Source organism: Lepisma saccharinum, chromosome 12 (assembly GCF_977018435.1).
Source record: "Lepisma saccharinum chromosome 12, izLepSacc3.1, whole genome shotgun sequence".
Taxonomy (NCBI): Eukaryota; Metazoa; Arthropoda; class Insecta; order Zygentoma; family Lepismatidae; genus Lepisma; species Lepisma saccharinum.
In genome coordinates, this window is record NC_139240.1 from 58,286,697 (window position 1) to 58,312,209 (window position 25,513).

A 25,513-nucleotide genomic window follows, 5' to 3' on the forward strand; every position below is an offset into this window, starting at 1 on the left:
AGACCACACAATACAAAACAAGGACCCCTATCACTTCACAGTCTCCTGTCTACTTTTAGGACCTCTAAAACCAAGTTTCTAGCTCCCTCTCACCACTTACGTTAGTGTGTGTGTCTTAATATAGATTTATCAAAATGTGTGCACATTGAAGGTGACTAGTTTCAACACCTTTTATAAATCTGCCAGGCAAATCACTTTTTAAAATAATTACAGAAACTGTTGTGGGCTTGCTTCATAATACACTCCACGATGCCGACAAACTAATACGAGTGGAGACGGATGCGGCGGTCTTCACTTCAATGGATCACTATGTATTATCTTGTTTAATCTTCAATTTTATGATTTTAGTTTCAACTTTTTTTCCCAGGTTAGGTAATAAGCCAGCAAAGACCTGTACTTAGGTAGCAATAAAGTCAATTCAACAGATAAGAAAAATTTCTAACAATTCATCTTGAAGACTTATATAGTGAAACCTTGATTTTAAGTTTTTCAGTGGACCAAGCTAAAAGAACATAAAATGCAGAAAAATGTAAATAGAATTATAAAAAAGGTGAATCAATGGATTCCATTAAACTGTATATATATACATATAAAAAAATCATACCTAAACATTCAGCCAAATATAACCAAATTTTTGGGATGTCAATTGCTAAATCTTCGGCTACGTCTAAAATATCATTCAACCTGAAACAGAAGAGACAAATTCAGAGAAACGAAACCCCTACAGTTTCACAGACTACACATATCTTTTGAGGTATACAAAATGTTATCTTTCATTTCATGCAAGAATTAGTTTTCTTAACCTTTAGGATTGGACCTTTTTACACATGCAAGCCTTTAAACAATAGCCTCTCTTGGGAAGTAAACTTTTGAAATTTTACTTTCCTTCATGCAGTTAGAAAAAATCTGATTCACTGTAGATGTGGAGGCTACAAGGATTTGCCAAATACAAAATTTTGTTAGAATTACAATATATGAGGAGAATAATTTCTCTATGGATGTTTTGTATAGCACTGTAAATCGTTGATAAAACATTTGACAATGTTTTTGTGAAAAATGGTTGTGCAAAGTTAGTTCATTTAAGCAATTATAAATAGGTGATCATTAAATTGGGTTGGGGAAATAAAGAAGTCTCAAGACTGACGCAACAGCATGTATAAAAATTATTTCTTCCTAATCCCACTTAAAGAAGGACTCATTGGTTCTGATCAGAAGTCTTAAAATTATTATTGTGAAGTATAATTGTTTGGTTTGCAATAACTAATTTATTCGCTCAGCAAATGCATATCAAAATAAAATAAAATAGATAATAAGAAATAGAATAATACTAAATCTTATCATTCCAGGACATTAAAAAAAAACTCCAGGATGGTTGGCTAGCCTACATGCACTGCAATGGAACTTCAATTATACTTTTGTATGGTCCGACAAATTCAAAGTTAGAAATATAGAATCCAAGAACATAATTCTACTCTGTGTGTGTCATGAAATTATTATATAAATATCTACTCACCCTTCTAAATATTGAGGAAGTGTTAAAATATTTTGTTTTATTAAATGTGATATTAAATTTGCAGTGTGGTTTCGTGCCTGCGATGAACGTTCCAACACATCATTTAGACACTTCCCTACAAATTGACTAATATTGGATGGATGAAATTCCTCTGTTATACATAGAGTAGTTTCCTGTAAAACAAAAGAAAACAATTCAGTCTGAACAAAATGGAACTCTGCATGGTTACAAACAAATTTGCCTCTGATCCCAGCATGTCTACCAAGGGAAATATAGAATATAAAAACTGACAAAAAAAGTAACTAGGACTAAGACATTTACTTTGCCATTTTCAAGATTAAATGTACAAACAGGAAGCTTAATGCTCAACACAGAATAAGCGACACACACATGGATATATATTGATGCGTGACAAGGTTTTGATGAGGTACGAGGGATGTAGCAATAAAACATGTTCAACTGGGTTTTTCAGGTTGTGGATGGCCCTCCTTGACTCTGTGAAGAGGTACGGAAGGTGGACGAGCAAAGCACACTCACCTAATCGAGCAGCAACCCCTCTGCCATCTCTGACACTGGTGACGACCCAGGCACGAGCAATTCAGTTACCCCGGGTAGCAGGCACAGGCTGTCATCACCTGAACGGTAACATGCATCGACCGCACAACCACGATAACGATTGAACACTCATGTTTCCAAATATCCCCGGTACTTATCAGATTCACTACGTGCCATGTTTCTGATGAGCTTGCAAGTCATCGTGCCATTACTTCCCTCTTTCGATCAGGACGAGTGACCCCGTAGTTGCAAGCTGCATTCTGTCTAGCCAGAGGAATTTTGTTATTGTTGCTGAATTGATTGGGTCAGTGTGCTTGAGTTAACTTTGTTTTTGGCTTTAGCTTTTGACGTTCGTTCACCTTCCCATGACAATATATATTAGGGATGCGACAATACTAAATTTTGGCCGATACCGATAAAGTACATATACAAAATTTTCCGATACCGATAACCAATATTCTACCAATCCGATATAACATTCCAAATGTTCCTTGAAGACCTGAATGGTTCATTGACCTCCTTAATACATGTGTGTTTCGAGGTGACTGCAATGCGAGAGAAGTTGCATATTTAGACATTTACTTTTTTAAAAAGTATGTAACAAATGGTATAATCTTGTACTAAATTATAAGATATTTATAGATATATATTGGATTGGAAAAATAATCTGTAATTTTACCGATATCGGCAGATACCGATCGAGTACTGATTAATCTGTCCCATCCCTAATATATATATTATCCGTACCAGTTAACTGTAGAACAGGCGAACGAGAACAAGTGTCTGTGCAAGTGTTGACGCGAGACGGCTCCCCCAATGAACAGTGAGATAAACTGAATTGTGTAATGGGCGACAGGAGTTATACAATTTTCTCCTCAGCGTTGCAAACTTTTGAAACTGATAATACCGAACACACATGGCAAACGCACCGTATTTTTGTCTCCAGGTCCGTACGATTGGTTTAAGAATTTCTTAGGGAAATATTAGGGATAAAACTGCAAGAGCAAATTTTGACAAGCCGTGCATTTAGTGTATCGACTAAGGTCTGGACCGTATTATATCGTGCGAAGGATCAAAATAGAACAATGCTATGCTAATAAGAAATGGCAATAACAGGTATACATATGAAATAAAATAAAACTTCAAAGGAGGAGGCAGCTTGTGAAAAACTGATAAGTAGATACCGTACCAAAGGCAAAAAGATTGTTTCAAATCTATAAAAAAATATCAAAATGTGAAAAATAAGTAGTCAAAGTGACTGATTGCCATGAATCTAGGGTGGTAAATTTTCCTGTAGCTCTAGTGTTAAAGTAGTGACCACAGCCAGCTACAAGTGCCGAACACTTTAATGAAATGATAATTGCAACCAACCTCATAATTCAAATCATGTAGGTACTCCTCTAGCAAAGTATGTGCTTTCTTCTCCAAGTCTTCACCCTCTAGAGATGGATTTCCTTTGAGAATAGTTGCTTGGTTGGGTACATTAGATTCCTCTCTCGACACGGAACTATCCCTGGAAGACTGCTGACTACGTGACCTGCTCGTTTCACCTGAAAGATAAATTTCTTCCTTTAAGAACACAGTTGCACAAGTTTATAAAGTACATTTTTCACATGAACTTTCATCCTCAGAGGGCAATAGCTATGTCACCTCCATCAATATGGAAGATCAAATCTTCAAATGACACTATATTGTGTTGTAACTGTGTTAACCTCCAAGTGCACACAACGAGATAATGCCTGTGATGTGTAAACCAAAGATTATTACTATAGCTCTTCCATCTGTCATAGCAGCTATAATACATGGCTATGAAAATGTGAAGTGCACCATGAATGTTCAAGTATAAGAACTTGGAATTAAATCTTAACTAAGATTTCTTCCTCTAAACAGGATATCACCATGTGTTCAAAGGTAAATAGCCTTACTTAAAGAACTCAAGTAAACAAAGTATAACAAATAGCTTCAGCATGTATCAATGTTTTGGAGACACCTCATTCCTATTGATGAAATAAAATAGTCCAGGTAAAGACTTTTGCTTTGAATTATTGTTTTAAGTCCACTTCATGCACAGAAAGGCTCATCGGGACTGGCCCTACAGTTTAAAGTGGGACCCAAACGACTGTCGTGTGCCTCCACTGGGTATCAAATCCAGGATCACTTGATTACAAGATGACGACGTTGCCACTATGCCATCGGAGAGGCTCCGAAAGACTTTTGCTATAAGCATTCATGCTTCTGATTGGTATCTATCTGCTTTGGTCTTGTAAAAAGTATTAATTCAGTCATAATGTAATGAACGATGCTCTGCAATTTCATACAAAAACTCTAGATGTTAATAATCGTACCTTTTGTATCCGGGAGGATTGAATTTTAATTGAATATTCTTTTTTCTCGTAAGTTGAGGAGCTAGTAGAGTTAATTTTTAAGGTAAAAGTATTATATTTTTCTGTTAAAATTATTATTTGTAATAAAATGTTTTTCGACTTATCTTATATCTAGTTATTAGGGAATTATATATAATATAGTTTTACGCTTTAATATTTTTTATATTGATTTATATTATAATATTAATGCTCGTGTGTGTCGCTCTTTTATAAATACAATCCACTACTTACTGGGTTTAAAGACACTCAAAACATTTTCTTGTCCTTCATATAAAGTCCACAATCTAAACCTTTATAAATAAAATAACCAAGTAAGAAAAATAACGGTGTTAACCTTGAGAGTTCAGGGAAAAGAGATAATGGCTATGGACCCCTAGCAAAAGGTTATTCCCCACCCTGTATAGCACTTTAGTCTGTCTGCAGTTATAATATGTTGCCATGAAATCCAAAAAGTGCACCATTTAAATTTCCAAATAATAAAGTTTGTAATTCAATCTTTACTAAGATATTTCATAAAAATTCATACAGTAGACAGTATATTGCCATGTATTAAAGCATCAATTGCTCCATATGTGGGGAAAATATATGTTCTGCATTGCCGTGGCTAATCCAGGCAGCGACTTTGCTACAAGCATCTAACAATTTACACCACACATCCATGTCCCTCATTTCCAGTTGAAATCTAGAATACTTGCTGGTATAAATGAAACACCTACTCACAGCAAGGAGTGTTTGTTTGTACAAAAATAGAGGATTTTTGTTAAAAAAAAGCACAAACAGCACGATACGAAATACTTTACGACTAACCCGAGATAGAATCGAGAACTTGGATCAACTTGTAAGTTGTTTCGTACCATGAACATGTTGGCACATGATGTTATGATGATTAAAAAAAAGGATGCAAGTTTCGTGAGTGAATATTTACATTCAGCTGCACGATAGTGCTGGCGTGCATGTAACACTAGAGAATTTTGCACACCATAGGACACACTGTGCACTCTGTTGCAGCGTGACAACCATCCTTGTCTACCATGCATGCTACCGGCACGTGACTGCGTTTACTCATCCCGCTTAAATTACAACAAACTGCTCAGAGATATGTACATTAACTTCTCTTTAATAACAGTTTTACTTTTCTGATATTTTCTTGTGCTTCATTCCTTTCACAAATTTCAATCCTCTACAACATTTCTTAAGACGACAGTCAAGTGGCCAATTGGAATATATATTTTGCTAATTGTGTTAATCTTTGTTCCCACACAAACGAGATAATGTCTGCGATGTGTGAAGCAAAAATTAATTGCTATAGCACTTCCATCTGTCATAGCAGTAATAATATGCAGCTATGAAAAAGAAAAAGTGCACCATGAATGTTCAAGTAAGCGAAAATGCAATTTCATCTTCAATACGATATAACAGTACATTGCATGAATTATATATGGTAATGGTAATAAACTGAAGCATTCATTACTTCAAATGCAGGGAAAAATATATAGCCATGTTCCGGAAAGTGCAAACCTTACTTAAAGAGCATAAGGCAACAGAACAGATCAATAAAATGCCATCCATGATTCACTGTTTTGCAGACATCTTAATACCCATTCATGGGATAGTTAAAGAAAACTCTGCTTGGCCTGTTTTAACAGTTGTATACAGTCCTCTTCACATGCATCCTGCTTTTCTGTATACGTTTGGCTGTAGAACTGAGCTACTTCTCACACTTGTCAAAAAAAGCTTAATATTTCACAAAAAATGCTCAGGAATTGAGTGAGTTTGTACAAAACTAGAACACTTATTCTACATATGAGGGCCTGCTGTCTAATATAATAAACCCACTAGCTACTGGATGTAATGCATCTCAAATATCATCTTATGCTTTATTTACTCCACAAAATTTGATTTTTTAAAATCACAGAACCACCCTCTACAAAACACAATTAACAGTCAAGTGGCAATTAAATGTACATATTCTGTTGCAACTGTGCTAACCCTTGAATCAACACAAACTAGACAGCATCTGGGACATGAAAAGCAAAGATTAATTACTATAGCACTTCAGTCTGTCACGGCAGTTATAATTATGCTGCAATGAAATCCACGAAGTGCACAATGAATGTTCAAAAAACTGAATTTGTAATTCAATCTAAGATTTTATACTAAAATTCATGCGTTAAAGCATCCATTGCATCAAATATGGGGAACTACAGCATGTTCTGAAAGTAGACAGCCTTACTTAACCTCTTAACTGGGTATGACGTAATACTCCGTTCTGGCTCTACTGATTTATAATGGGCATGACGAGATACTACGTTCTCATGTTCTTACTGCTGATATCTGTTGTGTATGACGAGATACTTCGTACAATTACTTTCTTCTTTGTTTCACCAGATGGCTCTGACTTCCAGACTGTTGTAACCGTTAGAGTTAGCGGGAAGCAACGAACACAGCCCGACGTTCAGTTCTATCGCGTATGCAATAATGGCTCAGGCAAATCGGAAGCGACGGCGTGTTTTTCCTGCTGAGGAAATCCGAGATATATTGTAGTTGTAAATCTCGCATATTGTAAAAAGTACAAGAAGGACCAATAAAAGAATAAACAATACCTAAATGGTATGCCATGGAGCACAGAAATATTAACTCAAATATTGGTTTACGAAATTCATCAATTTATCAACAAAAATCCCCAGGGCAGATTGGGCTTTCGACGAGGAAATTACCCAGTTAAGAGGTTAAAGAACACTATAGTGGAATACATACATAGAGACCAGTGAAGCTCACATGCTTTCACATTTTCCCCTTGCTGCCTCCCCACACCTAACCCTCAATGGTTGCCACACTTGCTTAACTCTGTTGACACTTCACACATTGCATGCATGCGGTTCATTTAGTTTCCGCTGGTTTATTGTGCAAGGGTTATTCGGTCTTGTATTTATTATGAGTGATATTGAGGAACAGCATCCTATGTTGGGTACACAAATATGACTAGTCACAAGTAAAACACCTTCTTGATCAAGCACCGTACTTCATCTTCTGGTACAAGCGCAGAATGCTTTCGTGGTTAGGTCAGGCTTGTTAGTTTTAAATCTCTTAGCATACATCACATTTTGCATAACAACTAAAGCATTTATCCTGATGCAGGGTGGCCACACTAGGACCTTGATAAACTTAAAGTATAATTCTCAGTTTTCAAGGTGAACTTTGAAAAATTTCAAGGGTACAAGTAGATGTTTTTTTCTATGAGGGTCGTTGAAGGAAAAAGTGTCCTTTTTTTTTTTTTTTTTTGTAGACAGTACAAGCCTGATAAATGAAATTAAACTAGCAATGTGTTCTTTCGTCTTTCCTCTACATTTACACACAAGGCAACATTCGTGCAGGCTACCGCGTATGCGCAGCACATGATTAGCATGAGTCCTGCAGTGAAAAACTTGCCCTGGCCATAAGAAGTAAGAGTCATCGCGAAACAAGTTTTTTCTATTCGCTGCAAACATCCTGGCCTCCTTTCTGCTGGTGTCATTCTTTTGGATGACAATGCTCGTCCCCATTTGGCAGCACTAACACAGGATAAACTTCGAGAAACGTTACCACCCCCAGCCCTGACTGATTTGGAGGTTCAGACAGCCGTGAAAAGTGTTCTTCGTTCCCTGAACCCCTAATTTCTTGCAGATGGCTTTCAAAAACTTGTGCAACAAATGCTTGTGCCGCCTTGGAAATTATGTTGAAAAGTGAGAAAGGAGCATGCTACTTGGTGCAACTTGAATTTTGTCTACCTTAAGAAATAAATTTTTTGCAACATAGGAAAGATTTTCCTTGAACGACTCTTATTTCAACCTAATGTATTACAGCATATCACCAACCCCCCCCCCCCCCACACACACACACTAATGTATTAATAATATATAAAGGGCCTATGTGATTCCAATGCATCCAAAAATTCTAATTCAATTAAACGGTACATATATTTAATTTTTAAAAAATAAGGTACAGAGTTGGTGGCCACGGTGGCTCAGTCGGTAACGCGTCTCACTACCATGCTAAAGGTCCCGGGTTCGATCCCCGGCCAGTTCAAATCCGGGAACTTTTGTAACGTTGGAAGCTACTCCGGCACCCACCCAGTGTCGAATGAAATGGGTACCTGGAGGAAACCCTGGGGGGTAAAGGCGGTCAGGGGCGTGATGCTGATCACATCACCCCCCTTCACCACCGGATCAAGAAAGTGTGGGGCGTTACCCCCACACCCCCTATATGACAATTCACAAATGTTACAGAATATACTAACTTACGAAAAAATTTTCATTGTATAAGAATTTCAATCTCACAATTTAACTAATCAACTTCAAGATATCTTATCTTGCAACAATCTTTCGTCTGCGAGTTAGATTGTCCTTCAAAGGACACTAAAAAAGAAAACTTATTGAGACGATTGTTTTATTTTCCATGCAACTTTCTTTCCTTCTTGATAAAAATAAAAGTTAGCCTGAGAAAAACTTGCTTGAGGACATTTATAAATATGACAAATTTGATGGGATTTGAATCAATAAAAGTTGCAATTTTTCACGCCTACAGAGAAAAATTCAAGCAGAATTCCCAGAGTAAATGATTCGTGCATAATTCCTGGTAAGTAGCCACCCTGTGACGTCACGACTGAAAAGGTGTCTGACTTACGTGCGATAAGCAAGACCCTTGGTACATGTCTGCGAAAGGACATTAGAAAGCAAGGTAATGTATCCATTGCAAACGTTCACAAGTTTTTTCAGAAATCTTGACTATAACAAAAAAGCCAGGAAGCCACATTTACTTTAATGTAGTAGCAGCAGTCTCTACAAAGATGAGCTTTGCTTAGCTTTATTCAAGAGTTGTGTACTGTCCTCCTCTTCCATTCATCCTGTTTTCTAGTCCAGGCAAGGTCTTTGCTGTAAGTATTCCTGATTCTTATTGTATACACCATAAATCCTATGTCCCTCAATTTAAGTTGAAATCAGTAGCTTGCAATTGAATCATTTCACTTTAGCCTGATAAAACATTCAGTCACAATGCAAAATTTAGTTAAATTAAGGCAATGTAAGGGAAACATTGAGGATCTGCTCAAAGCAAAGAGCATAACAGGTGTTCAAATTCTGATGTGAACAAATATTCAGAAATGGAACCAGCAGCATAATACATACAAAGCACTTGCCCCACTTATGAGGGCCATTTTCTTACATAATACTAGGGATGGGCAGATATGAAATTTTGGAAATACCATAAAGCACCGATATAAAATTTACCGATACCGTTCCGATATAAAATTAGAAATGGTCCTTGAAGAACCTAAAAGGTTCACTGACATCCTTAATAAATGTGTGTTTCAAGGTGACTGCAGTGCAAAAGAAGTTTCATATTTAGACATTTACTTTTTAGAAATTAGGGCATGGAGATTATCCATAAAAATTACAACAAAATTACAGAATTTTGCACTAAATTATCAGACATTTTTCGATATATCGGATTGGTAAAATAATTGGTAATTTTACCAATAAACAATACAATTCAGTAGTGGCTGGGTTTAATTTTCTTGTGCTTCATTTGTTCCACAAAAAATCAACCTCATTTTGAAAACAACCCTCTGCTACATTTTGAAGACAATGACACTCAAGTGGGCAATTATGTTAACTGTTAATCTTTGTTACCACACAAACAAGATTAATGCCTGCGATGTGTGAAGCAAAAATTAATTGCTATAGCACTTCCATCTGTCATAGCAGTTATAATATGCAGCTATGAAAAAGAAAAGTGCACCATAAACATTCAAGTATGCAAAAAGTGTAATTTAATCTTTAATAAGATTTTTACATTAAAGAAACCACACTTCTTCCTATAAACAGTACACTGTGGCCTGTCACTTCCTTATAGAATGTGAAAATAGCCCAGTAAAGGGAGAGAATTGAAGACCACTGCACTAGCTACTGGGTGTAATGTGTGTCAAATATCATCTTTTGCTTCACTTACTTCACAAAATTTCATTTCTTTATTACAAAACCACCCTCTACAAAATACAATTAACAATCAAGTGGCAGTTAAATATATTACATATATATATATATTTTGTTGCAACTGTGGTAACTATTGAGTCCACACAAACTAGACAACGTCTGTGATATGTAAAGCAAAGGTCAATTACTATAGCCCTTCACTCCCTCATGCCAGTTGCTGCTATGATATCCAAGAAATTCATCATGAATGTTCAAGTAAAAGAGTTGTAATTCAATCTCTAATAGTAGTTTTTATAAAAATCCATGTTACTTCCCATAAACATAGGGTTGCTACGATTTTTTGATTATGAAATTCCCTGACAATCCCTTTGTGTATTTAAATAAAATATATAATCTGTTAATTAATATGAATATTCACTTACACGAATTTTTTTTTTTTAGCAAATTTCATTTTACACACACAAGAACGTGAAAATTCGAAGAGCAAAATGTAAAGTTACAATCTGCATCAAATGTATTGGGTGCTACAATCAGATGGATTTAGCCTTCAGGCTAAGGTAACACGAGATTTAATGGATCTCAAATATTTTCTTCCGCTCCATTTGTTCCACACAATATCAACCTTTTTTAAGAAAACAATCCTCCACTAAATTCTACAATATAACTGATGCTCAAGTGGTAAATTATGTTGTTAACTGTGTTAATCTTTGTTCCCACACAAACGAGATAATGCCTCCAATGTGTGAAGCAAAAATTAATTGCTATAGCACTTCCATCTGTCATAGCAGTTATAATATGCAGCTATGAAAAAGAAAAAGTGCACCATGAATGTTCAAGTAACTTAAACTAATTTAATCTTTAATAAGATTCTCGTATAAAAAACCACTTCTTCCTAAATAGTACATTGCCATGTATTAAATGGTGACAAAGTGAAGCATTCATGGCTTCACATGTGGACAGACGTTGCCAAATCTTCTGGTCGCATGAATAAAATTGATCACTTGCAGCAAAGTATGCATGCTCACTCAGTGATATGAACGAAAAAAATTAGCTCAGAAATTGAGATGTTTATTCATGCAATAATAGAGCACTTACTCTACTCATGGGGGGCCTGAAGTTTTACGTAACACAATCCATTAGTTTCTGGGTTACAATGGCTCAAATATTTTCCTATGCTTCTTTCATTCCACAAAAAGGTAACCGTATTACTAGAGGCACATATTTTTGGTAAATAAAAAAGCAAAATTTCGGTACAAAAAAAAAAGGAGTCTATTTCAGGTTCAAAAGCAGTAAAAGGTAAAAAAAAAGGTAGTGTTCGCCGGTGCTTAGCACCACACCATGAAGGCATATAGGGGGGTAACGCCCCACACTTTCTTGATCCGGTCGTGAGTGGGGGTGATGTGATCAGCATTACGCCCCAGGGTCTCCCCCCAGGTACCCATGTTATTTGACGCTGGGTGGGCGCCGGGGCCGCTTCCAACATTAGAAAAGTTCCCAGGTTTGAACCGGCTGGGGATCGAATCCGGGACCTTTAGCATGGTAGTCAGATGCGTTACCGACTGAGCCACCGTGCCCAAAAAAAAAAAAAGCATTAAATAAAATAAAATTTCGGTGTTATAGCGATGAATAATCACATCAAACGTGACATTTTGGTTTCAAAATTGTGAATATAATCCTAAATTTGATTTTAAACTGCACTTATTACACAAAATAAACTTTTCCTTTCTAATAGCACATTCATGTAGTTACCAGAGTATTAAGTTTATTCCTGTGTAAAGGGGTCCATTTTTGCTTCTCAAATATTTGCAGCAGAATTAATTTTCCATGAATTGCATAACTCTCAGGATACTTTTAGACTTCAGAAAGTGTCGCATCTGTATATAAACTGTAAATTTCGTGTTTAAGAGTATATTTCACATTTTGTAGTTCATTTCACATTATTTCGTGACAAAACAGGGTAGCAAAATGCAGCTCACCCCTTTCAGAAACATGAAAAATGAACATTATAGCATGTTATTTCATATTTCGTCAAAAACGAAATATGCATGCCTCTACGTATTACTAGAGAAACACATATTTAGTTTTTCACTCACAAACAAAATGTGAAATAGCATGCAGTAATATTAATGTATTTTCTTTACACAGAAAGTGGCATTAGAAATAAACGTGTAATAAGTATAGTTTTCAAATCGAAACTGAATTTAAAACTAATTTTTACACCAAAATGCCATTTTTATATATCACTTTTGATCCCAAAATGTAAGGTAAAGAAAGGTACTCCTGTGCTGGTGAATACATTCCACGAAGGCACATGGGGTGGATGTGGAGGTATAGAGCTCCATAAATTCTTAATCTCTGCCATAGTTGGGATGATCTGATCGACATCATGGCCGGCTGCCTTTACCTCCCAGGTACCCATTAACAAGACTGAGTAGGCCATTGAGCCATGCAGAAACAGGGAAATGACTGGGAAAAAATCCTGGTCCAGATCACCTGGCTGGGATTCGAACCTGGGTCTTCTGCATGGTAGCCAGATGCTCTAAAATCTGAGCTACTGATCCCGAACTGTGTCCTGGATTTTTTAAATACTGAAATCTACCACCATAAATATGTTTGCCCCATGTATTACAAAACCACACAACTACTAAATTCTTACTACAACAATTGACACCCAAGTGGCTAAAACCTCCATTATACCAGTCCACATAAACACTGAAGCTTGTGAAAACAACTTACCACTTCCCATTTGTTTAACAACAGCAGCTATCACTCTTTCCTTCTCTGAAGAACTTGAAACACTAACCATTGGTTTTGAATACGGCATACGAGTATCTTTATTACTAGGCATACTAGGAAGTGTTCGACTGAAAAGAGAAAAGAAAATATTACTTTTCAGAGCAGCTCAAGCCTCGATCAAGTACACATCACTGGAAAATTTAGAAATTACTATGTAATTTGAACAAACTTATTTTTTCATAGGCAGCACAAAGGAAATTGGTGGAATCAAAGAAAAACACATGATTAATATGCTGTATTGTAAATCAAAAATCTGTTCAAGTATTCTAGTGATGCTTACCCAGGACCCATTCTCTTGTCATCGTGAGTATTCACCTCACTAAGAACTTGGAATTGGTTGACTGAAACAGTCTTCCGTTCTCTCTCAGAGGTTTTCACCACGCCACTGCCACGGCTCCAGGACTGGTATCGGTTAGGACCAGGACCCAACTGAATGTGTTCAGTTTCAGGCTGAAATGGTGCAAGATATGGATAATTACTAGAGGCATGCATATTTTGTTTTCGACAAACACAAAGTAACACATTGTGATGTTCATTTTTCATGTTTTGAAAGGTGTGAGGTGCATTTTCCTACCATGTTTTGGCACAAAATGAACTGTAAAATGCACAAGTAACTCATAAGCATGAAATCTAGAATTAATTTATTGATGTGATGCAAATCACGGAAAATCGATCAATTCTATTGTAAATACTTAAGCAAAAAATTACTCCTTTATGCAGGATAAAACTTAATACTCTTGACAACTACAAAAATATTCTACTGGAAGTGAAAAGTGCAAAAGGACCAATTGAACTTAATGTAAGAAGTCATTTGCCATTTTAAAAACATCAGAAAAGTTATATGAACATGCAGGACCTTTGGCTACCAACAAAAAATGCAGTTTAGATAAAGTAGAACTTACACCATGTACCATCATTTCACCAAGTAGCAAAACTTAAAAAAGTGCCACTTTATGTGAATAGGAGTTTACAACATAAATTTTAAATACCGTAAGTGATATTATTAGAAAATTATCATTACCGTGTAGAACTTCAATTTGGAAGAATCTACAGGTCTACGGCTGCTCACTGAAGTCCACCCATCTTCTGAAGCAACTGGTGCGCTTCCTCCTAAAATAATTGGAAGTAGTAACGTATGTTATACCTTAACCTTAAGAGTATGTGCAAAGTTATATTACACATCATCTATAACGTTAGCAGCAGGATGAGTCACTTAGCAGAATTGTTACAATTTCAAATTTGCACATACAAGTAAGTTCTGCAATTTGATTTCATTAATAAAAATGGCAATCTTTTCATGGCGATGTGCAGAATATTTGCAACTTCAAGAGAATAGGCCTATAGAACAAATTGAAGGTACACAATGCACTGGAATATAAATTGAGAACTCTTGCAAATAAATCAGTGTTTAAAAAGATACTCTATTAATTCTTTACTAATTTCATGTTAAAGTATACTGTACTATGTAGGTTTTTTTTTTAAACACAATAAACAATCGGTACCAATCCTTAACTCTCCTGTAGAAGCCAATTTAGGATGAGTCTGGTGTACTTATAGCTCAGTTTGTTCAACATTTAAAATTCAATACATTTTAAAGTCTTGTTTCCTATTACAGTGATATAGATAGCGGGAAAACACTTGACAGAGGAAGTAATTTTGTGAATAACAAGTACTGAAACAATATTTGAAAATAAATATACATCTGTCGGTTCCGTAAGTTAATGTACTTACTATTTCTTTTCCTTTCCCTATCGTCTCTCCTAGGATTCAGATTTGCAAGACTTTGTTCCATTGTTTCCCTTTCAGCTTCTTTCTGGATCTGCTCCATGGTTTTTGGATTGCTATCGTCTCTCCTTGGAGTCCAGTTATTATGCCGCAATTCAATAACATCTTGCAACATGAAACGCACCCTACTAGACACTTGCCTCTTGTCAACAATACCTTTCATTTGTCCAAAATAAGGAGACAAGTCCTGGGGATAAAAAAAAAAGCAGATATCACAAATAGGATGCTTCAACACCTAAACGTTTTCAAATCCACAGGATACGGAACATAATTTTAGTAACTTTGTAGGAAACTGAACATAATTTTAGTAACTTTGTAGCAAACTGAAACACTTCCTTTCAGTATTTTACATAGTAATTGGTCATACTGAAATATGCATGTAAATATTTTTATACTCATGCACTTCATTCTTCAGTTGTATTGCATATTCTTTTCTACAAGGTATGCATGGAATTATTGCTTTTTTAAGTCCACCAGATTGACTAATCTGGACTGGACCTACAGTTTTTGAAGTGTGCCTCCACCAGGTATCCAACACAGGACCCTTTCTTTGATTACAAGGCAATGACCTGTTATTACCAGGCCATCAGGGAGGCTTCTGCATGGTATGCATCTGAATAAAACTGCATGAATTTGCAGTAGTTTCTTTTTACAAAACCGACATAAACAAGTTAGCTCTGCTACAAACTACTGATAAAAACCTTAAACCATTTAAAAAAAATAATCACAGCAATCAAGAAAATGTATTTAAAAGGATCTTCCAATATGATCCTGTTAAACACAACAATGCTAATTACAAAAAAAAAAAAAAAAAAAAGGTAAAGTGTTCCCCTGTGCATAGCACCACACCATGAAGGCGTATAGGGGGTGTGGGGGTAACACTCCACACTTTCTTGATCCGGTCGTGAGTGGGGGTGATGTGATCAGCATTACCCCCCAGGGTTTCCCCCAGGTACCCATGTTATTCGACGCTGGGTGGGCACCGGGGCCGCTTTCACCGTTAGAAAAGTTCCCGGATTTGAACCGGCCGGGGATCGAACCCGGGACCTTGAGCATGGTAGTCAGACGCGTTACCGACTGAGCCACCGCGGCCACCTTCATGACCTGATAATTACCAAGGAATGTAAAATATACATACGTAAATATGTAAATACGTATTTATGTATGAAGCTGAAATCAATTTAATTTTGTATTATCTTTGTGCATCATGGCATGTAAACTCAAAAAATTAACTTTTTATTTTACATATTTGTACATATATTAGGTTTTTGATCATATTTTAGTTACTTTTATGTATTATTTCCATATTTCAAAATTACACATCCCTGTGTGATTAAGAGAGTTGGGTGAATTTCTTGCAAATAACTGACAAAAGTTTGGTAATAGTTACAGTGGCAAGATTGTATTTTATGTAGCTCGTGTACTTTCTTATATTATTAAAAAGGTACATTTTTACAATTTAAATACATATTTTCGTCAAATTAACTAAATACAAGGTCACCCAGTAACTTGGGGACATCCACCCCACTCTTCCCTTATCACTCCCATCCAACCCATCTGCCCACACCACTCACAGTTTTCGATGTGCCTGGTGGCAAAACTGTTCTTTTTGTTCCGTACCTCTACATCCTTGATTCTGACCTGGCAACTCTGCAGGTCTCTAACTTCCGTTTCCGCCTTTGCTTCTAAGACTGATAATGCGGTCTGCAGCCGTGAAAATTTGACTTTTAAGACTGTCTGGTGAGCGTCTCCTTTCTCCTCCTCTGCTTTTTATTTAGCCCTCGTCTCCTTTATCCATAAATATGCATTTACATATTTAATAATTTTTACTACACATAAATCCAGTTCCCTGCTCATTACCATGAATCTGTTCTTTGCCAACATTTAATGCAAGCTGGGTTGTAAATTAGTAATTAGAAAAGGCAGAGAGTGAGGCTATGCAGTAGACATATAGTAAAGTACTTACATTTTTCTTAGCAGCATTGGAATTAGGTGCCTTAGACTCCATACTTTTCCCAACTGTGGTCAATAATTTACATAGGCACTCTAGAGACTCTTCATCACCTTGTCTGAGTAACTTTGAAATACATTCATGCATAATATTATCTGTCAACATTTGCAATTTGTAAAGCTCACCAATGAACCTAAAATATAAAAGTCAAAGAATCATTAACGAGTAACGGTTTAAAAATAATAGTGTTCTGTTTAGATGGCAACTACAAACATGAGGCTTTCAAGTTTCACAGAAACAATTAACATCATTTATTCTTCACTATCTTCTAATTATTTTCACATTCTAGCCTGACATTAACGAAAACAGCATAACATTAGTTGAATTAAAGAAAGTGGACATTTTGGTATTGCAAAACCCCTTAAGTGTGGAAGGCGTATATTAGGGATGGGACTGATTAATTGGTACTCTATCTATAGGCACATCGGTGTATTGGTTTATCGTTAAAATTACCAATTATTTTACCGATCCGATATAAATATCCGATAATTTAGTTCAAAATTCTGAAATTTTGTTGTAATTTTTATGGATAATCTTCATGCCCTACTTTCTAAAAAAAGTAAATGTCTAAATATACAATTTCGTTTGCACTGCAGTAACAGGGTGGGTACTCTAGTTTATCTACCATACCATAGTTTTGGTGTAATATCCTTGCCTCTTTATTTATTGACTGAGCCTAATACATATATGTATACCAATGCTTGAAAATTATAAAAAGTAAAAAATTGTTGAAAAATATTAATATAAGTGTGAAAGTTAACGTATTCCACTTATAATCATCAATTTATCACAGTATTGCTTCAAAATATCTACGGCAATGGTGCAGGCAATGAGATTGTTGCATCTAGACTTAGTCATGGGGCGTAACTCGAGGACCATGATAAAATTCAAGTATAATTCCCAGTTTTCAAGGCGAACTTTCCAAAAATTCAAGGGAACAAACACTCATATTTAAAATATATAAATGAAGATGCAGAGTTTACATTTGATAATTTCATATACTCACATTCAAAAATACATCTACAAACCAAAATGTTACGGGCTATACTAATTTACAAAAAACTTAATTTTATAAGAATTTCATACTCAAATTTACCTAATCAACTTCAAGATATCTTAATTTGCAATAATTTTCAGTATGTTAGATAGATTGTTCTGCAAAGAACACTAAAAAAGTAAAAGAATTGAGAGAATTCTTATTTTCCATGCAGCCTTCATTTATTTTCTTTCAATTAAAATAATGGCTAAACTGAAAAACTTGCTTCAGCGCATTAATAAATATGTACACTGAAGTGCCAAAAGTCATGGGATACCTACCTAATAAGAAGTGGGGCCCCCCCAAAGCACGACTAAGTGCAGCAATTCGACATGGAAAGGATGCAACAAGTCGCTGGTAGTTTGCTGGAGGGATGTGCAGCCATGCAGTCTCGATTGCCGTCATTCGGTCATTGCTTTCAGGTGGAGGATCCTGGGCACGAATAGTCCGTTCGATGATATCCCACATGTGGTTGATAGGGTTCATGTCCGGCGATCTAGGGGGCCAATTCATGCGTAAGAAGTTGCCAGAATGTTCCTCAAACCAGTCGCACACCATTGCGGCCCGGTGACATGGTGCATTGTCATCCTGGAAAATCTCGTTGTTGGCAGGGTACATTAAGTTCATAAAAGGTTGGAGATGGTCAACAAGCAGCTGAACATAGTGATGAGCATTCATTATCTGTTTTACCAGGACCAGAGAACCCAAACCATGCCAAGTAAACATGCCCCACACCATGACGAAGCTACCACCAGCTTGCACAGTGTCTTGTTGACAACTTGGGTCCATGGCCTCATGAGGTCTGTGCCACACCCGGACCCTGCCATACGCGCATACCAATTGGAAACTTGACTCGTTTCACCATGCTACACGTTGCCAGTCCTCTAAGGCAAACTGCATGTGTTCCAGAGCAAACGTGCATCGCCATTGCCGATGGACAGTGGTTAGTAGCGGCACTCTTCAGCTGTGATACACCATGGAGACCAAATTGTGCTGCACTGACCTCTTGAGACACGTTCCTGGGACATCCTGCATTGATTCCTGCTAGGGATGGGACCGATTAATCGGTACTCTATCAGTATCGGCCGATATAGGCATATCGGTAAATTTACCGATTATTTTACCGATCAGATATATCGAAAAATATCTCATAATTTAGTGCAAAATTCTGCCATTTTGTTGTAATTTTTATGGATAATCTCGATGCACTACTTTATAAAAAAAGTAATTGTCTAAATATTCAACTTCTTTTGCACTGCAGTCACCTCGAAACATATATCTATTAAGAAGATCAATGAACATTTCCTGTTCTTCAAGGACCATTTCTAATTGTATATCGGATCGGTAGAATATCGGGTATCGGTAAATTTTATATCGGTACTTTATCGGTATCCACCAATCCCTAATTCCTGCTGTCAGATCACACACTGTTGCTTGTCTGTTTTCCCGGACAAATCTGCCAAAATGTTGCCGGTCATGGTTATTCATCACTCGTGGGCAGCCACTCTGTTGTCCCTGATGGGTCGTAATGCCTCCAATGTGGTACTCACGGTCCACCCTTGACACAGTGGAGCAACATAACTTCAGTGTCCGGCCAACTTTCGAAATCGGAATAGCACCAACTATCATCCTGTGCTCAAATGCCGATAATTCCAGTCAGGTTGCCATCACCACGATACACGATGTTTCACTGCACTCGCAGAAGTCTACCTGACAACACTGCAACTGCTTCGCGATGTTCAACTGGTTTGCCGCAAAGTTACAGCGCCATCAACTAGTTCCCTCTCGCTATCCCATGAATTTTCACACTTCAGTGCATAAATTCAATGGGACTTGCAATAATAAAAGTTGCCAACTTTTCAAGTCCACGAAGAAAAATTCATGCAAAATTCCCCGAGAGTAGTCACCCTGTGCAAAACAAGTGGAAATTTCATACTTTGCATCATTTACAGGATAATTCGACTTCGCGAGATCTCATGTTCCATTACTGAAAACCTTACGAAAATGTTGGAAAAGTAATGGCTGGTATCATTAAAAAATTCTACCAACATATTGATACATGCACTGAAACATCAATTCAGCTTTAATTATGATTACAATACTTCTTATTTCTGTTAGAAGGTTCAAATTACCTTATGTTTCCTACTGACTTCACTCTGATTCTTCTCTCATCCTCTTCTAAAATAACTATGAGCTCTTTCCGTTTTTCCTCCTGAAATGGACAAGAAAAAGCATTTAGAGATCAATGCAATATCAGTGTTACGCAAACTACAGTGAGAAGAAACCGTTTGGAATCCCAACATTTCAACAGCACAAATATGTGGACTAAAAGCTACCACTAGTTTTGTAAACTATTGATTTGTTGAAATTCTAAAAATATTTAAAATGCAATAAATTTCCAGATTATTCAACAGAAATTACACAGTGAAATCCCAATTTTGCATTTTCCCCACATACATTCAATCTTCATGTCCTCAAAGCAACAAGAAAATTTTCTCCAAGTTTTTCCAACTTGTTCCACGAAAGATTCAGGTTCAATGCAAGATAATGCAATTGAATATATTGCTGAAAACAAATAACTGTACCCTTGACCCTCTGTACGGACTTGAGAAAGTGAAATATTTTGCATGGTTTATGAGCATTTTCAGTGGATTTTAGCTTGCGGAAATATGTTATTGTGAAGTAAAGTACGTTAGTTGCCTCACCGTTAAACAGAACCGTACGAAGGCTTCACGCAAGTGAATATAGCACCCAACATGACATTCAACAACAGAAGGTATAATTTTACGTAGTTACGTTCGGAGCTGATAGAAATTTTTGATGTGTTCTTTCCTTTTAGTCTGCACACAAACAGGTTTCACTAATAAAAAGCAGCGAAAGTACTCCTAGAAGGCAAGTTTTTTCTTATGCAAAACATATTTTCGGATAAAAATATGTTATTGAGTTTTCACTTGCTGAAACCAATTTTACATTGCATATGTCTATTAAAAAATTCTCAAGGTGGTACAGTGGATAAATGGCCCAAAATAATTGCCGAAAAATAATAAAAATGTATCCATACATTTGCAACATCAAGCGAAACTTATTCAGTAGACAGGAAATTAACTTACCGTCTCAGCATCATCTATTTCTTTCATTCTTTGATCCTTGTTTAATTCTAACGACCAGTCCTTTTCAAATTCTTTTTGGCACCTACTGATTAAGAGCTTCCTAAAATTTACATTCTCCTCTTTTCCCTTCTCAACTGGCACTTGCATCATGGCTAAAACTTTACACATCTGAGCATAGGCTACGGAGAAATTCGGTTCATCCACGGCCTGAAATAATTACAACAAATTAGTTTTGACCTAATATGTAACACCAAACTATGAACACACAAAGTGGGTAATTACACCACCACAAACAGCATGGAGAAAATTCGTACACTTATATAAAATGAAACTTCTCCAATTGAACAGTCAGAAACAAGCATGTAATCATAGATTTTAAAAAAGAAACCTCGACTATTTTGTTTAACAACTGTCACTTCTAAAAAAAAAAAAAAAAAAAAAGTTAGTATTTCTCTATTTTTAGTATCTTGTTTGTGGATAAAACTGATCATAATGTTCACAAACATTCACGAAAATTATTTCAATTTTGTAAATCTCTCTTAAACACAACATTAAAATTATTTGTAAGATATTACTAGGGGCATGCATATTTCGTTTTTGACGAAAAAACGAAATTTGAAAAAACGCATTGTAGTGTTAATTTTTCATGTTTTTGAAAGGTGTGAGATGCATTTTGTGACCATGTTTTGTCACGAAATAATGCGAAATGAAGTGCAAAAAAGCGAAATTAACTCTTAAACACGAAATTTACCATTTATATACCGACCCGACACTTTCTGAAGTCTGAAGTATCCTGTGAGTTATGCAATTCCCGGAAAATTGATTAATTCTGCTGTTAATATTGGAGAAGCAAAAATGGACTCCTTTACACAGAAATAAACTTAATACTCTTATAACTACATAAATGTGTTATTAGAAGTGAAATGTTAATTCTGTGGAATAAGTGTAGTTTTTAAATCAAATTTAGGATTATATTCACAATTTTAAAACCAAAATGTCTTTTTATATGCCACTTTTCATCCAATTTTTCACCGCCATAACACCGATATTTCATTTTATTTACCACTTTTGAACCCGAAATTGACTCAGTTTTTGTACCGAAATTTTGTTTTTATTTACCAAAAATATGTGCCTCTAGATATTACCTATAGAGAATCTACAGTCATGAAGAAGCATTGACACTTGTGTAGTTTTAATGAAAAAATATTGTGAACACATGGAGATGAGTTATTCATCCACATACTAAATATCATGTCTGGCATATAATACAATTAGTAATTGATTTACACATCAAATAAATTATATTTGCATACAATAATTTCAAAGTACTCAAAACACAGGTAAATATATTTATAGAAGTACTATATGAGATTCAATATGCATCACATGAAAATTTTAAAGAAATTCCAAAATTAATACACCTCCAATTACATGTGCATTTGAGAATCTCAATACACCTCTGCGTCATTAAAAAGCTTTCAAATTGTGCTAGCTTGAAGTATTCACAAAAAAATGTGCATAGAAAAACAAAGTGATTTCTAATGGACACAGGCATGCATACTTCATTATTGACGAAAACACGAAATGTGAAATAACACATTGTAATATTAATTTTTCATATTTCTGAAAGGTGCGAGGTGCATTTTTGCACCCTGTTTTGTCACGAAATAATGCAAAATTAACTGCAAAATGAGAAATAAGACACAAACACGAAATTTAGAGTTTATTTACCGATGCAACACTTTCTATATCAGAATTATCCTGCGATTATGCAATTCACGCAAAATTTGTTAAAACTGGGGTAAATACTTCAGAAGCAAAAGTGGACCTCTTTATACAGGAATAAATTTAATATTCTGGTAACGACAAACGTGCTATTAGAAGGGATATGCCTATTTTGTGTAGTAAGTGGAGTTTTGAAATCAAATTTTGGATTATATTCACAATTTTAAAACTAAAATGTCAATTCATATACCACTTTTTCACTGCTATAACAGCAAAATTTTATTTTATTTACCGCTTTTGAACCTGAAATTGACTTTTTGTACAGAAATGTTGCTTTTTTATTTACCAAAAATATGTGCCTCTACTAATGGATAAGAAAAAAAAATATCCATTACATTGTGCAACGCGGAAATACAAAATTTCAGGTGAGTAATCCTTAAACTGCGTTTACCGCATCCATCATGAAAAAATGTATTATTGAATAAGAAATCTCTATTCAAAAATAGCACATACCTTTTCAAAAACTAAGTCTATAACTCCCTGAAGTCGCTCTCTGCTGTCAATAGGAAGGTTCTGAACTTTGGTAACAAGGGTCTGGAACTTCTGTGGTGTGAGCTTGTTTAGTACTCCTCGTACCTTCTTATACAGATCCTACAAAATATAGAAAACACATCAGTACACTTCAAGTGTGCATATTATTTAAATTTGTTTTTTTATTTTTCCAGTTCTAAAAAAAGGAAAAAAAAGAAAAATGCAGCTTGTTTCTTTTTCAAAAATTGACCAACCAATAATTCCACTAAAACAACTGGGTCTAACATTGACCCAGTTGTTTCAATCACTGCAGATACTTCAACATTGTAGAAATTCAGAGTACAGTAAAACCTCGGTAATCCAGACTAATGGGGGGATAAGTTGACTGGTTTAACGAAAGTCCAGATTAACTGAAATAACCTAAAAGAATAGTAGAAAGTGCATTAAAACTCAGTTTATAGCAACAAATCAAGTTTATTATAATATTTAAAGGGCATAGGCCTAAATACAGTATATATTACAGTACAAAGTCTGCAGGAAACCGAATTTCATCAGTGGTTGACTGCCTTTTCTTTGGGAAGTTCTCTTGTGGACTTCTAGCCAATTAAAAACCTTGCATTCTGCCTCTTTCTTTTTGCCTGTCCGGATTAAGCCAAGTCCGGCTTATCGAGGTCCGGATTAACGACGTTTTACTGTATTCATGAATTTCAATATGCAAGAGTCTTCCTCAGAAAGTATGCAAGTAATTAAATTTCAACAGATATTTTCATAGTGTTGAGCGATATTGAAAAATATCGTCCAGGCAATATATATCATCATCATATTTTGCTGATATGTGTGTATAGAGCTACCACAAACAAAAAAGCATTAGTCTAAAATCCTTTGTGCACCTTCCCCTCGATCAGTTAAGCTCGGGCCATAAGGAAGCCTGTTCCACTCCCCCTCCCCTTCTCACAGGAATGTGGCTCACAGGAATCGTGTGAGTGCGCAGATTTTTTTTGCTTGTGGTTCCACTGTAGGCAATATATCATAATACCTGGCGATATATCATTATTTTAGTGATATCATCCATCCCTAATACTTTGTGAGGCGGATACATTCACACCGTTATTGACTTAACGATACTGGTGGTACACATGGCAGTGGTGTGACAAAAAACACAATGCGCATAACAAAATTTGTTCCTTTCGCGCATCTCCTGAGCTCCAAGTATCAGGAACTGGCTTAAGCTGGCTTTAGACAAAAGCATTTCCTTTAACATTTTTGCTAGCATAAATGCTACGTAAATGCTTCCAAAATATACCTTGGCATGTCATATACCGTTGCCTAAATTCTCTAATTGTATTGTGTGAAGCAGAGCGAGTTTAGAGTATAAAAATATTCTTGCCGAAAACTAAAGTTTGAAGGTTGAAATTATAAGATATGTTGCAATCAAGTGCCATCACTATCTGTACTGAATGTAATTTTTGTTTCATTTCTAAAACAACAGTGTAAAGTAAACAAGATAGTGTGGAAGAATTCAGACCTGCACCTTCTACATTTATTGCATGTAAAATCTGATGAGCCAAAAGAGAACAAATATCTCCTTACATGCAAGTAACTGGAAGACATTTTTAACCTTTACTCTCCCGATGATACCATACGGTATCACCAGAGTAAGGTCGTACTGCCCCAATGATACCATATGGTATCATGGTGCTGATTACGAAATGAATGTGCATTTTGGACCTTCATACTCTTATGTTTGGGTGAAAACTGACAGGTCTGGAGCAAACCTGAAAAATTCACATTGATGACCAACCTCCCCCAATATATACGTGCCACATTTCTGAACAGTTTCACATTTTGGCTCATTATTCAACTTGTGTGGCACCCAGGAACATGAAACATGTTTCATTCTCTTTGGAAACGTCCATTCTATGAAAAGAATACCAAGGTTTGCACCTTCTCTCCAAAATAGCAGGGGAGGAGGGGGCAAACTCCAGATTTGTGTTTTTTTCATTGAAATTCGGGGATTGGGCCTCCCAAACCCCCTTCCTCGGTTTGGCATTCTGAATTGTACACGGTTGCATGCTCTGATGTTTTACCTGCAAAACAA

General features: G+C 36.0%; 1 protein-coding gene across 9 annotated transcripts in view; it reads right to left on the reverse strand.

Annotated features, from left to right (window-relative positions):
• The window catches only part of LOC145996132 (eukaryotic translation initiation factor 4 gamma 3-like), a 198,690-nt gene that overhangs the window by 12,576 nt on the left and 160,601 nt on the right, over window positions 1–25,513 (reverse strand). For all 9 annotated transcript variants that reach the window (XM_083132444.1, XM_083132440.1, XM_083132437.1 and 6 more), the window contains 11 exons: window positions 23,398–23,535; window positions 21,160–21,366; window positions 20,182–20,261; window positions 16,969–17,146; window positions 14,949–15,189; window positions 14,239–14,327; window positions 13,498–13,667; window positions 13,158–13,285; window positions 3,440–3,618; window positions 1,514–1,686; window positions 605–684 (listed from right to left, as the gene is read on the reverse strand). In XM_083132444.1, the coding sequence (XP_082988570.1) occupies window positions 605–684; window positions 1,514–1,686; window positions 3,440–3,618; window positions 13,158–13,285; window positions 13,498–13,667; window positions 14,239–14,327; window positions 14,949–15,189; window positions 16,969–17,146; window positions 20,182–20,261; window positions 21,160–21,366; window positions 23,398–23,535 (1,663 nt within the window). The remainder of the gene's footprint in view (window positions 1–604; window positions 685–1,513; window positions 1,687–3,439; window positions 3,619–13,157; window positions 13,286–13,497; window positions 13,668–14,238; window positions 14,328–14,948; window positions 15,190–16,968; window positions 17,147–20,181; window positions 20,262–21,159; window positions 21,367–23,397; window positions 23,536–25,513) is intronic.